The 11,791-nt window shown below is 51.9% G+C and overlaps 1 protein-coding gene across 1 annotated transcript; it reads right to left on the reverse strand.

Moving 5' to 3' along the window:
* Positions 1-1,666: 1,666 nt before the first annotated feature.
* Positions 1,667-4,994, reverse strand: LOC139239286 (prokineticin receptor 1-like). Its single transcript, XM_070867956.1, has 2 exons — positions 4,540-4,994; positions 1,667-2,360 (listed from the first exon to the last, which is right to left on the reverse strand). Exons 1-2 carry the CDS (start codon positions 4,992-4,994, stop codon positions 1,667-1,669), a joined length of 1,149 nt encoding a protein of 382 aa, XP_070724057.1.
* Positions 4,995-11,791: the final 6,797 nt, after the last annotated feature.

Below are 11,791 nucleotides of genomic sequence, written 5' to 3' on the forward strand. Positions count from 1 at the left end.
AGGAAAACATTCTCTATGCCTTCTTAACCACCTTATCCACCTGTTCTGCCTTTAAGGAACTGTGGACATACACTCCAAGGTCCTCCATACCTCTCTGTATCCTCCTACTTAATGTGTATTTCCTTTCCTTGTTAACCTTCCCCAAATGCATCACCTCGCACTTTCCTGCATTGAATTCCATTTGCCACTGTTCTGCCCACCTGACCAGACCATCAATATCTTCCTGCAGTCTTCAGTTTTCTTACTTGCTGTCCACCACACGGCCAACTTTTGTATCATCTGCAAATTTCTTTATCACGCCCCCTACATTTAAGTCTAAATCATTAATATATACCGCAAGCAGCAAGCCCACGTGCAGTCCACAAATGATGTACAGTAGGAAAGCCGACCGGGTAATTCAGGAGGTAGCGATGTGATGCTGTCTAGTTTCAGTCGGTTGGAAGAGGAAGGCACAACAGAAGGAAATCTGAAAATTTGACATCTTGGGAATCCGAGCCCAGGACCGAAACACCAACGTGGCTCTTTGGGTGGAGACTTGCCTCGTTTATGTCAGCCGTGGCTCAGTGGGTAGTACACTTGCCTCTGAGTCAGAAGGTTGTGGGTTCATGTCCCACTCCAGGGACTTGAGCACAAAAATAATCTAGGATGATACTCTAGTGCAGTACTGAGGAATCGTCGCACTGTCGGAGGGGTAGTACTGAGGGAGCGCCGCACTGTCGGAGGGGCAGCACTGAGGGAGCGCCGCACTGTCGGAGGGGCAGCACTGAGGGAGCGCCGCACTGTCGGAGGGGCAGTACTGAGGGAGCGCCGCACTGTCGGAGGGGCAGTACTGAGGGAGCGCCGCACTGTCGGAGGGGCAGCACTGAGGGAGCGCCGCACTGTCGGAGGGGCAGCACTGAGGGAGCGCCGCACTGTCGGAGGGGCAGTACTGAGGGAGCGCCGCACTGTCGGAGGGGCAGTACTGAGGGAGCGCCGCACTGTCGGAGGGGCAGTACTGAGGGAGCACCGCACTGTCGGAGGGGCAGTACTGAGGGAGCGCCGCACTGTCGGAGGGGCAGTACTGAGGGAGTGCCGCACTGTCGGAGGTCCTGTCTTTCAGATGAACATTAAACCGAGGTCCCGTCTGCCCCCCTCAAGTTAAAAAATCCCATGGCCACTATTTCAAAGAAAAGCAGGGGAGTTATCCCTGGTGTCCTGGCCAATATTTATCCCTCGATCAACATAACAAAAAGCGATGATCTGGTCATTACTATATTGCTGTCTGTGGGAGCTTGCTGTGCGCAAATTGGCTGCCGTGTTTCCCACATTACAACAGTGACTACACTCCAAAAGTACTTCATTGGCTGTAAAACGCTTTGAGACGTCCGCTGGTCGTGACGGGCGCTATATAAATCCGAGTCTTTATAACGAAACTGCTTGGGCACTTTGATGGTCTGTCCTCTCATCCCACACACCCAACCAAAGACCTCCACAACGATCATCTCGGGAGGCCGAGCAGGCAGCGATTTGCTTTGCGTCAACGCTGGGTTTGCAGCCACCCACTTGCCAATGTACTACACGCACACGGGAGGGCTGGCCCCCTCGCACCCGCGTGCAGGGGAGATCACTGCTTCTCGTCGCACTGCCAGAATATCCGTCCGCGTATAAACGTTGCGGCCCATGTCGGCTACTGCTGGTGAAGCAGATACTCGGACACCGGCAGCATCGAGGTTCGGCACTCTTGCACTGCGGTGCTCTTGTCTGGCATGCAGGGCGCCCTCCAGCGCTGAAGCAGTGTCCTTCTCGCGACCTTGATGGTGGTGTTCTTCACCGTGACGAAGAAGAGCGTGTTGACCATGCTGTTGCTCACCGCCACGCACTCCACGATGTAGTACATGGTGATGGAGTGCCTCTCCTTCAGGAGTACGTGGGGGAAGAAGTCTCGGACGATGGCGTAGCTGTAATACGGAGCCCAGCAGAGGATATAAGCGGTCAGTATGCCCAGGAGGACCAGGACCGTCTTCCTCCTCGCCCGGAGCCGCCGCTTGATCTGGCTGGTCTGCACGCCTGGCATGGTCTTGAACCACAGCTCCCGGCAAATCTGCACGTAGCACAGGGACATGGTCGTCACCGGGGCGATAAACTCCAGGACGAAGAGGAACAGGAAATAGGATTTGTAGAAGACCTCCTTGTCCGCCGGCCAGATCTGCCCGCAGAATATTTTCCCGCCTCCACCCGGGGAGGCGTCAAAGGTGGTCTCCGTGGTGAAGTAGGCGGAGGGAACGGAGATGAGCAGGGAGACGACCCAGACCCCGGCCAGGACGCAGTACACCGTCTGAAACTTCATGCGGGGTTTCAACGGGTGCACGATCACCAGATACCTGCAACGTGCACAGGAGAGATAAAAAAAATGGAAAATACAGTGGGGAGAATGTGAGGTAGGCGGGAGACTTTGGGTTGGTCCAAAATGAGTGTTGACCCAGTTTGATTTGATGAGGAAGGTTACCAAAAAGAAAAATTCTTTAGTAGGGAAGTCCTGCTACAACTGTACAGGGCGTTGGTGAGGCCACACCTGGAGTACTGCGTAGTTTTGGTCGTCTTATTTAAGGAAGGATATACTTGCATTGGAGGCAGTTCAGAGAAGGTTCACGAGGTTGATTCCTGAGATGAAGGGGTTGACTTATGAAGAAAGGTTGAGCTGGTTGGGCCTCTACTCATTTAGAAGAATGAGAGGTGATCTTATTGAAACGTATAAGCTTTTGTGGGGGAAATCTAGGACTAGGGGGCATAGTTTCAGAATAAGGGGTCGTCCATTTAAAATGGAGTTGAGGAGGAATTTCTTCTGTGGGTCGTGAATCTTTGGAATTCTCTGCCCCAAGAGAGCTGTGGAGGCTGGGTCATTGAATATATTTAAGGTGGAGATAGACAGATTTTTGAGCGATAAGGGAATAAAGGGTTACGGGGAGCGGGCAGGGCAGTGGAGTTGAGACCAAGACCAGATCAGCCATGATATTGAATGGCGGAGCAGGCTCGAGGGGCCAAATGGCCAACTCCTGCTATTTCTTATGTTCTTATGTTTTAATTCCCCCCCACTCCCTCAAATTTTGCTCCCTTCCTTTTCCAGAGAGAGGTAATGGTTCCGTGGGCACTGCAACCTTCGGCTACCTCGTCCAAATGGCCCTCCTTCATGTTTGAGCCTCTCCAGTATTGTCTGGCAATGATAATTTACACTGGGCTGTAGTAAACGAGCCTGATCGTTCCAAGGCGCTTCACAGGAGCATAATCGGAGCCACATAAGGAATTATTAGGACAGGTGACCCAAAGCTTGGTCAAAGAGGTCGTTTTCCAGGGGCATCTTTTTGGAGGAGAGCCCGGGAGAGAGGTTTAGGGAGGGAGCGCAGAGTCCAGACGCCTGAAGGCATAGCCACCAATGGTGCGGTGAAGGAAATCAGTGATGCTCAAGTGGCTAAAATTGGAGGAACGTAGAGTTGTAGAGCTGGAGGAGATTTATAGAGATGGGGAGGAGAGAGGCCATGGAGGGATTCTGAACACTAGGATGACAATTTTAAATTCGGGGCGTTGCTAGACTGGAAGTCGATGTAGGCCCGAGATGTTGGCTCAAAGGGACTTGGTGCGAGTTATGAAATGGGCAGCAGAGTTTTAGATGACCTCGAATTGACGGAGGGTAGGAGATGGGAGGCCGTCCAGGAGAGCACTGGAATAGTGGAGTCTGAAGTTAACAAAGGCACGGATGGTGGTTTTAGTAGCAGCTAGGCAGAGACGGGCGATGTTAATGGAGATGGAAGAAAGGCCTTGGTGATGGAGAGGATATAAGAATTTGGAGCAGGAGTAGGCCATTCGGCCTCTCGAGCTTGCTCCACCATTCAATAAAATCATGGCTGATCTTCCACTTCAACTCCACTTTCCCACCCGATCCCCATATCCCTTGATTCCCTTAATATCCAAAAATCTATCAATCTCTCTCTTGAATATACAAAGACTGAGCCTCCACAGCCCTCTGGGGCAGAGAATTCCAAAGATTCACCACTCTGAGTGAAGAAATTTCTCCCCATCTCAGTCCTAAATGGCTGACCCCTTATCCTGAGACTGTGACTCCTGGTTCTAGACTCCCCAGCCCGGGGGAAACATCCTCCCTGCATCTACCCTGTCGAGCCCCTGTAAGAATTGTCTGTTTCAATTAGATCACCTCTCATTCTTCTAAACTCTCGAGAATATCGGCTCAATCTCTCCTCATAGGACAATCCCCCATCCCAGGAATCAGTCTGGTGAACCTTCGCTGCACTCCCTCTATGGCAAGTATATCCTTCCTTTGATAAGGAGACCAAAACTGTGCACAATAAGATGACTAAGACCTTGTTATTGTGGCTGGAAGCTCAGCTCGAGGTCAGTTCGGACGCCGAGGTTGCGAACAGTCTGCTTCAGCCTCGCGTAGGGTGGCTAGGGAGAGGGACGGAATTGGCGGCTGGGGAACAGAGTTGGTGATGATTTGTAAAAACTTAACCGGAAGTCCCTGAGCACAGCAAAACGGAAGGTTCTCACCTGTCGACCGCTATGGCCAGCAGAGCGTTGGTGGAGACGTAGAGGGACACCGTCCTGAGGTAGTTGACGCAGGAGCAAAGCACATGTCCAAAACTCCACGACAGCTCCCTGACCACGTAGTAATCCATCTCGAAGGGGCAGCACACGACGGCCACAATTAAGTCGGAGATGGCCAGGTTGACGATGAGGAGGTTGGTGATGTTCCTCAGGTTCTTGTACCTGGCCAGGGACACGATGAAGAGGAAGTTGCCGACACCACAGACCAGCATGATACAGACCAGGGCCACGCCGATCACGACCCTGGCCTGGTAGAAGGTGTTGTCCGTGGCCTCCTGCCCTCGTATATCCGGGGAGGTCATGTACTGCTCATACTCGCAGCTCTGGTTCCAAGGTGAGCTGATGTCCATCAAACTCAAGTCATTGTAGTGCGACAGGTTGGCACAGTGATCAGCCATGGCTGAATCGTCACAATTTCTCCCCTAATCCTGGGACCTTGCGTGTTCAGTGGAATTTCCTCTTCGGGCAAGAGCTTATTGATGTTCCTGCACACAAGGTTCTGCAGACGTACCTTTTCAAACACAAGGATTCTCTTGTAAGTGTTCTGCCTGGGTGAAGAGAGACATTTGTTTTAAAGTTCGCAGTTTGCAAAGTGCTTGACTGCGTCACAGGATTGAACAGTTGTCTGCATCACTCCACTACGCTGATGAGAAATATAGAAAATAGGTGCAGGAGTAGGCCCTTCGAGCCTGCACCGCCATTCAATGAGTTCATGGCTGAACATGCAACTTCCTGAACATGCAGCACCCCATTCCTGCTTTCTTGCCATACCCCTTGATCCCCCTAGTAGTAAGGACTACATCTAACTCCTTTTTGAATATATTTAGTGAATTGGCCTCAACAACTTTCTGTGGTAGAGAATTCCACAGGTTCACCACTCTCTGGGTGAAGAAGTTTCTCCTCATCTCGGTCCTAACTGGCTTACCCCTTATCCTTAGACTGTGTCCCCTGGTTCTGGACTTCCCCAACATTCTTCCTGCATCTAACCTGTCTAAACCCGTCAGAATTTTAAACGTTTCTATGAGATCCCCTCTCATTCTTCTGAACTCCAGTGAATACAAGCCCAGTTGATCCAGTCTTTCTTGATATGTCAGTCCCGCCATCCCGGGAATCAGTCTGGTGAACCTTCGCTGCACTCCCTCAATAGTAAGAATGTCCTTCCTCAAGTTAGGAGACCAAAACTGTACACAATACTCCAGGTGTGGCCTCACCAAGGCCCTGTACAACTGTAGCAATACCTCCCTGCCCCTGTACTCAAATCCCCTCGCTATGAAGGCCAACATGCCATTTGTTTTCTTAACCGCCTGCTGTACCTGCATGCCAGCCTTCAATGACTGATGTACCATGACACCCAGGTCTTGTTGCACCTCCCCTTTTCCTAATCTGTCACCATTCAGATAATAGTCTGTCTCTGTTTTTACCACCAAAGTGGATAACCTCACATTTATCCACATTATACTTCATCTGCCATGCATTTGCCCACTCACCTAACCTATCCAAGTCACTCTGCAGCCTCATAGCATCCTCCTCGCAGCTCACACTGCCACCCAACTTAGTGTCATCCGCAAATTTGGAGATACTACATTTAATCCCCTCGTCTAAATCATTAATGTACAATGTAAACAGCTGGGGCCCCACCACAGAACCTTGTGGAACCCCACTAGTCACTGCCTGCCATTCTGAAAAGTACCCATTTACTCCTACTCTTTGCTTCCTGTCTGACAACTAGTTCTCAATCTATGTCAGCACACTACCCCCAATCCCATGTGCTTTAACTTTACACATTAATCTCTTGTGTGGGACCTTGTCGAAAGCCTTCTGAAAGTCCAAATATACCACATCAACTGGTTCTCCCTTGTCCACTCTACTGGAAACATCCTCAAAAAATTCCAGAAGATTTGTCAAGCATGATTTCCCTTTCACAAATCCATGCTGACTTGGACCTATCATGTCACCTCTTTCCAAATGCGCTGCTATGACATCCTTAATAATTGATTCCATCATTTTACCCACTACTGATGTCAGGCTGACCGGTCTATAATTCCCTGCTTTCTCCCTCCTTTTTTAAAAAGTGGGGTTACATTGGCTACCCTCCACTCAATAGGAACTGATCCAGAGTCAATGGAATGTTGGAAAATGACTGTCAATGCATCCGCTATTTCTGGGATGCAGTCCATCAGGCCCTGGGGATTTATCGGCCTTCAATCCCATCAATTTCCCCAACACAATTTCCCGACTAATAAGGATTTCCCTCAGTTCCTCCTTCTTACTAGACCCTCTGACACCTTTTATATCCAGAAGGTTGTTTGTATCCTCCTTCGTGAATACCGAACCAAAGTACTTGTTCAATTGGTCTGCCATTTCTTTGTTCCCCGTTATGACTTCCCCTGATTCTGACTGCAGGGAACCTACGTTTGTCTTTACTAACCTTTTTCTCTTTACATATCTATAGAAACTTTTGCAATCCGTCTTAATGTTCCCTGCAAGCTTCCTCTGGTACTCTATTTTCCCTGCCCTAATCAAACCCTTTGTCCTCCTCTGCTGAGTTCTAAATTTCTCCCAGTCCCCAGGTTCGCTGCTATTTCTGGCCAATTTGTATGCCACTTCCTTGGCTTTAATACTATCCCTGATTTCCCTTGATAGCCACGGTTGAGCCACCTTCCCTTTTTAATTTTTACGCTAGACAGGGATGTACAATTGTTGTAGTTCATCCATGCGGTCTCTAAATGTCTGCCATTGCCCATCCACAGTCAACCCCTTAAGTATCATTCGCCAATCTATCCTAGCCAATTCACGCCTCATACCTTCAAAGTTACCCTTCTTTAAGTTCTGGACCATGGTCTCTGAATTAACTGTTTCATTCTCCATCCTAATGCAGAATTCCACCATATTATGGTCACTCTTTCCCAAAGGGCCTCGCACAACGAGATTGCTAATTAATCCTCTCTCATTACACAACACCCAGCCTAAGATGGCCTCCCCCCGAGTTGGTTCCTTGACATATTGGTCTAGAAAACCATCTCTTATGCACTCCAGGAAATCCTCCTCCACCGTATTACTTCTAGTTTGGTTAGCCCAATCTATATGCATATTAAAGTCACCCATGATAACTGCTGCACCTTTATTACATGCACCCCTAATTTCCTGTTTGATGCCCTCCCCAACATCACTACTACTGTTTGGAGGTCTGTACACAACTCTCACTAACGTTTTTTGCCCTTTGGTGTTCTGTAGCTCTACCCATATAGATTCCACATCATCCAAGCTAATGTCCTTCCTAACTATTGCATTAATCTCCTCTTTAACCAGCAATGCTACCCCACCTCCTTTTCCTTTTATTCTATCCTTCCTGAATGTTGAATACCCATGGATGTTGAGTTCCCAGCCCTGATCATCCTGGAGCCACGTCTCCATAATCCCAATCACATCATATCTGTTAACATCTATTTGCACAGTTAATTCATCCACCTTATTACGGATACTCCTTGCATTAAGACACAAAGCCTTCAGGCTTGTTTTTTTAACACCCTTTGTCCTATTAGAATTATGATGTAGTGTGGCCCTTTTTGTTTCTTGCCTTTGTTTACTCGGCCTTCCACTATTGCTTTTTACCTTTCTACCATCTGTTTCTGACTCCATATTACTTCGCCCTGTCTCACTGCATAGGTTCCCATCCCCCTGCCATATTAGTTTAAACACTCCCGAACTGCATTAGCAAATGTTACCCCCAGGACATCAGTTCCAGTCCTGCCCAAGTGCAGACCGTCCCTTTTGTACAGGTCCCATTTCCCCCAGAACTGGTTCCAATGTCCCAGGAATTTGAATCCCTCCCTCTTGCACCACTGCTCAAGCCACGTATTTATTCTAACTATCCTGCTCCCTCTACTCTGATTAGCACGTGGTACTGATTGAACTCAATGCCCCGACGGCCCAGTGTCCCAGCTTCAATCCTGGTCCGCCTCCGTTTCACTGCCCTGTGCCAGAGGGGTGGCAGGAGAGACGTCATCACTCAGCCTCCTCTCAACTGGAGAGCGGAGGAACAATAGCAGCTCACCACCCAACTTACCCCCTCCCCCCTCACCTCTCTGCTTCCCCCACCCCCCACTAACTCACCCTCACCCACCCCCTCCCGCTCCCCACTAACTCACCGTCCCTGCTTTCCCTGCCCCCCCCACTAACTCACCCTCACCCCCCCCCACTAACTCGCCTCCCCCTCGACACGAACACACCCTCACCCCCCTCCCCATTAACTCGCCCACAACCCCCCCCCTCCCCACTATCTGGCCCCCCCCCTCCCCACTATCTGGCCCCCCCCTCCCCACTATCTGGCCCCCCCCCTCCCCACTATCTGGCCCCCCCCCTCCCCACTATCTGGCCCCCCCCCTCCCCACTATCTGCCCCCCCCTCCCCACTATCTGGCCCCCCCTCCCCACTATCTGGCCCCCCCCCTCCCCACTATCTGGCCCCCCCCCTCCCCACTATCTGGCCCCCCCCCTCCCCACTATCTGGCCCCCCCCTCCCCACTATCTGGCCCCCCCCCTCCCCACTATCTGGCCCCCCCCCTCCCCACTATCTGGCCCCCCCCCTCCCCACTATCTGGCCCCCCCCCTCCCCACTATCTGGCCCCCCCCTCCCCACTATCTGGCCCCCCCCTCCCCACTATCTGGCCTCCCCCCTCCCCACTATCTGGCCTCCCCCCTCCCCACTAACTGCCCCCCCCTCCCCACTAACTGCCCCCCCCTCCCCACTAACTGCCCCCCCTCCCCACTAACTGCTCCCCACTAACTGCCCCCCCTCCCCACTAACTGCTCCCCACTAACTGCCCCCCCCTCCCCACTAACTGCCCCCCCTCCCCACTAACTGCCCCCCCCTCCCCACTAACTGCCCCCCCTCCCCACTAACTGCCCCCCCCTCCCCACTAACTGCCCCCCCTCCCCACTAACTGCCCCCCCTCCCCACTAACTGCCCCCCCTCCCCACTAACTGCCCCCCCCTCCCCACTAACTGCCCCCCCCTCCCCACTAACTGCCCCCCCCTCCCCACTAACTGCCCCCCCCTCCCCACTAACTGCCCCCCCCTCCCCACTAACTGCCCCCCCTCCCCACTAACTGCCCCCCCTCCCCACTAACTGCCCCCCCTCCCCACTAACTGCCCCCCCCCTCCCCATTAACTGCCCCCCCTCCCCATTAACTGCCCCCCCTCCCCATTAACTGCCCCCCCTCCCCATTAACTGCCCCCCCTCCCCATTAACTGCCCCCCTCCCCACTAACTGCCCCCCCTCCCCACTAACTGCCCCCCCCTCCCCACTAACTTGCCCACCCCCACTAACTCGCCCCCCCCCCCCCACTCATCGTTCCTCCTTCTGCTAACTCACCCTCCTTTCCCCTCCCCTCCCCCCCCCCCCCCCACTCCCCACTAACTCACCGTTCCTCCCCCCCCCACCCCCACTCTCCCTCCTCCACTCACTCTCCCCTCTCCCCTCTTCCCTTGATTGCGCTCTGCTGGACCTGCAAATCTGCGTTGGCTGTGGATTGTGAAGCTACCCACAGCTCAATAGCCTGCAGTTACCCTAGATTAACGGGCATTTGAACATGGTCCGTAGACTGCTACCCCAGCCCGGAGTAAATGAGAGGCGGGGAAAACGGCATAAGCCGCGAACGTGAGCTTGCATCGCCCAGCAGAGGTCAGTTTTACAGATGGACATTTAGCATCGTTGCTGCAATGGCCTTCTGTGCTAAAGGTGAGTCATTTTGTAAGAGGCAGTCCGGAGATTTTATTTTGAGCACCAATGCCGTCATGGACCTGTTGGGCCGAATGGCTGTCAATATTTTGCTGCAGGCCTCTATAAAGGAGAATTGCTCTCCTACAAATGGGGGTTTCTCTGGGTAAGCTCTCCCTCCCTTTTTTTCTGTAATTTATTTGTCTCTATAATTCAATGCCCAGAGACCCCCAACTCCTCGCAGCCTGAGAGGGCACACGGCCTGTCCTCAACCTGCTGGTTGACCCCCGTGGGCGCTGGGCGGCTCTGGGCACAGGGGTGTGACCGCCCCCCCCCATGACAGCTATGAGCTGATCAAGACTATAACCTGCACCCCCCCCCCCGCACCATGAGGATATCTGCACCCATCCACTCTCCATTGCACTGTGTCGTTACATTATTTATTGCAGTAACATTGACTAATTAATCGGAAAGGTCTTCATGTCTTCATTCTGCCAGGACTATAAATTCTGTTGAACAGGAACTGATCATCTACACCCTGTTTGCAATAAATCCTGAGGGAGTTTTTACTGGAATTAACTGCTAAACGTGGCCTGCAGCTCCCCAAACACTGCCTCGAGGTTATGCCTGACTCCCGGAGGAGAAACATTACCTTGTAGAGAGGACACACCCCACCTTGTGCTGATTTTTATTATTTAAAAGTCTTTAAAAGTGTAATCCATGTGTGAGATAATACGGTAAATTTCTTAACTGGCGAGTTTTGATTTATAGAATCACAGAAGACACAAGGAGGCCATTTGGTCCATCGTGGAAATTAGTCCCACTCCCCCCTGCTCTTTCACCACAGCCATGCAAAATTTTCCTTTTTAAGTCCACATCCAATTCGCTGTTGAATCTGTTCCCACCACCCTTTCAGGCAGTGCATTCCAGATCAGCATAACTCACTGCGTAAAAATCTTTTCCTTTGTGTCAGCTGTGGCTCAGTGGGCAGAACTCTCACCTCTGAGTCAGTAGGTTGTGGGTTCAAGTCCCACTCCAGGGACTTGAGCACAAAAAAACTAGGCTGACACTCCAGTGCAGTGCTGAAGGAGCGCCACATTGTCGGAGGGGCAGTACTGAGGGAGCGCCGCACTGTCGGAGGGGCAGTACTGAGGGAGCGCCGCACTGTCAGAGGGGCAGTACTGAGGGAGCGCTGCACTGTTGGAGGGGCAGTACTGAGGGCGCGCTGCAGTGTCGGAGGGGCAGTACTGAAAGAGAACTGCACTGTTGGAGGTGCCGTCTTTCGGATGAGACGTTACACCAAGGCCTCGTCTGCCCTCTCAGGTGGATGTAAAAGATCCCATGGCACTATTTTGAAGAAGAGCAGGGGAGTTCTCCCCAGTGTCCTGGGCCAATATTTATCCTTCAATCAACATCATAAAAAATATATAATCCGGTCATTATCACATTGCTGTCTGTGGGAGCTTACTGTGTGCAA

The sequence above is a fragment of the Pristiophorus japonicus genome, chromosome 27 (genome assembly GCF_044704955.1).
Source record: "Pristiophorus japonicus isolate sPriJap1 chromosome 27, sPriJap1.hap1, whole genome shotgun sequence".
NCBI classification, from domain to species: domain Eukaryota; kingdom Metazoa; phylum Chordata; class Chondrichthyes; family Pristiophoridae; genus Pristiophorus; species Pristiophorus japonicus.

What these genes read in the sequence shown, in the direction of transcription:
- LOC139239286 (XM_070867956.1), bottom strand. Translation starts at nt 4,994, where the DNA reads ATGGCTGATCACTGTGCCAACCTGTCGCACTACAATGACTTGAGTTTG. An exon ending in CTGGCCATAGCGGTCGACAG is followed by an intron (nt 2,361 to 4,539) that starts GTGAGAACCTTC and finishes TGCACGTTGCAG; the next exon opens with GTATCTGGTGATCGTGCACC.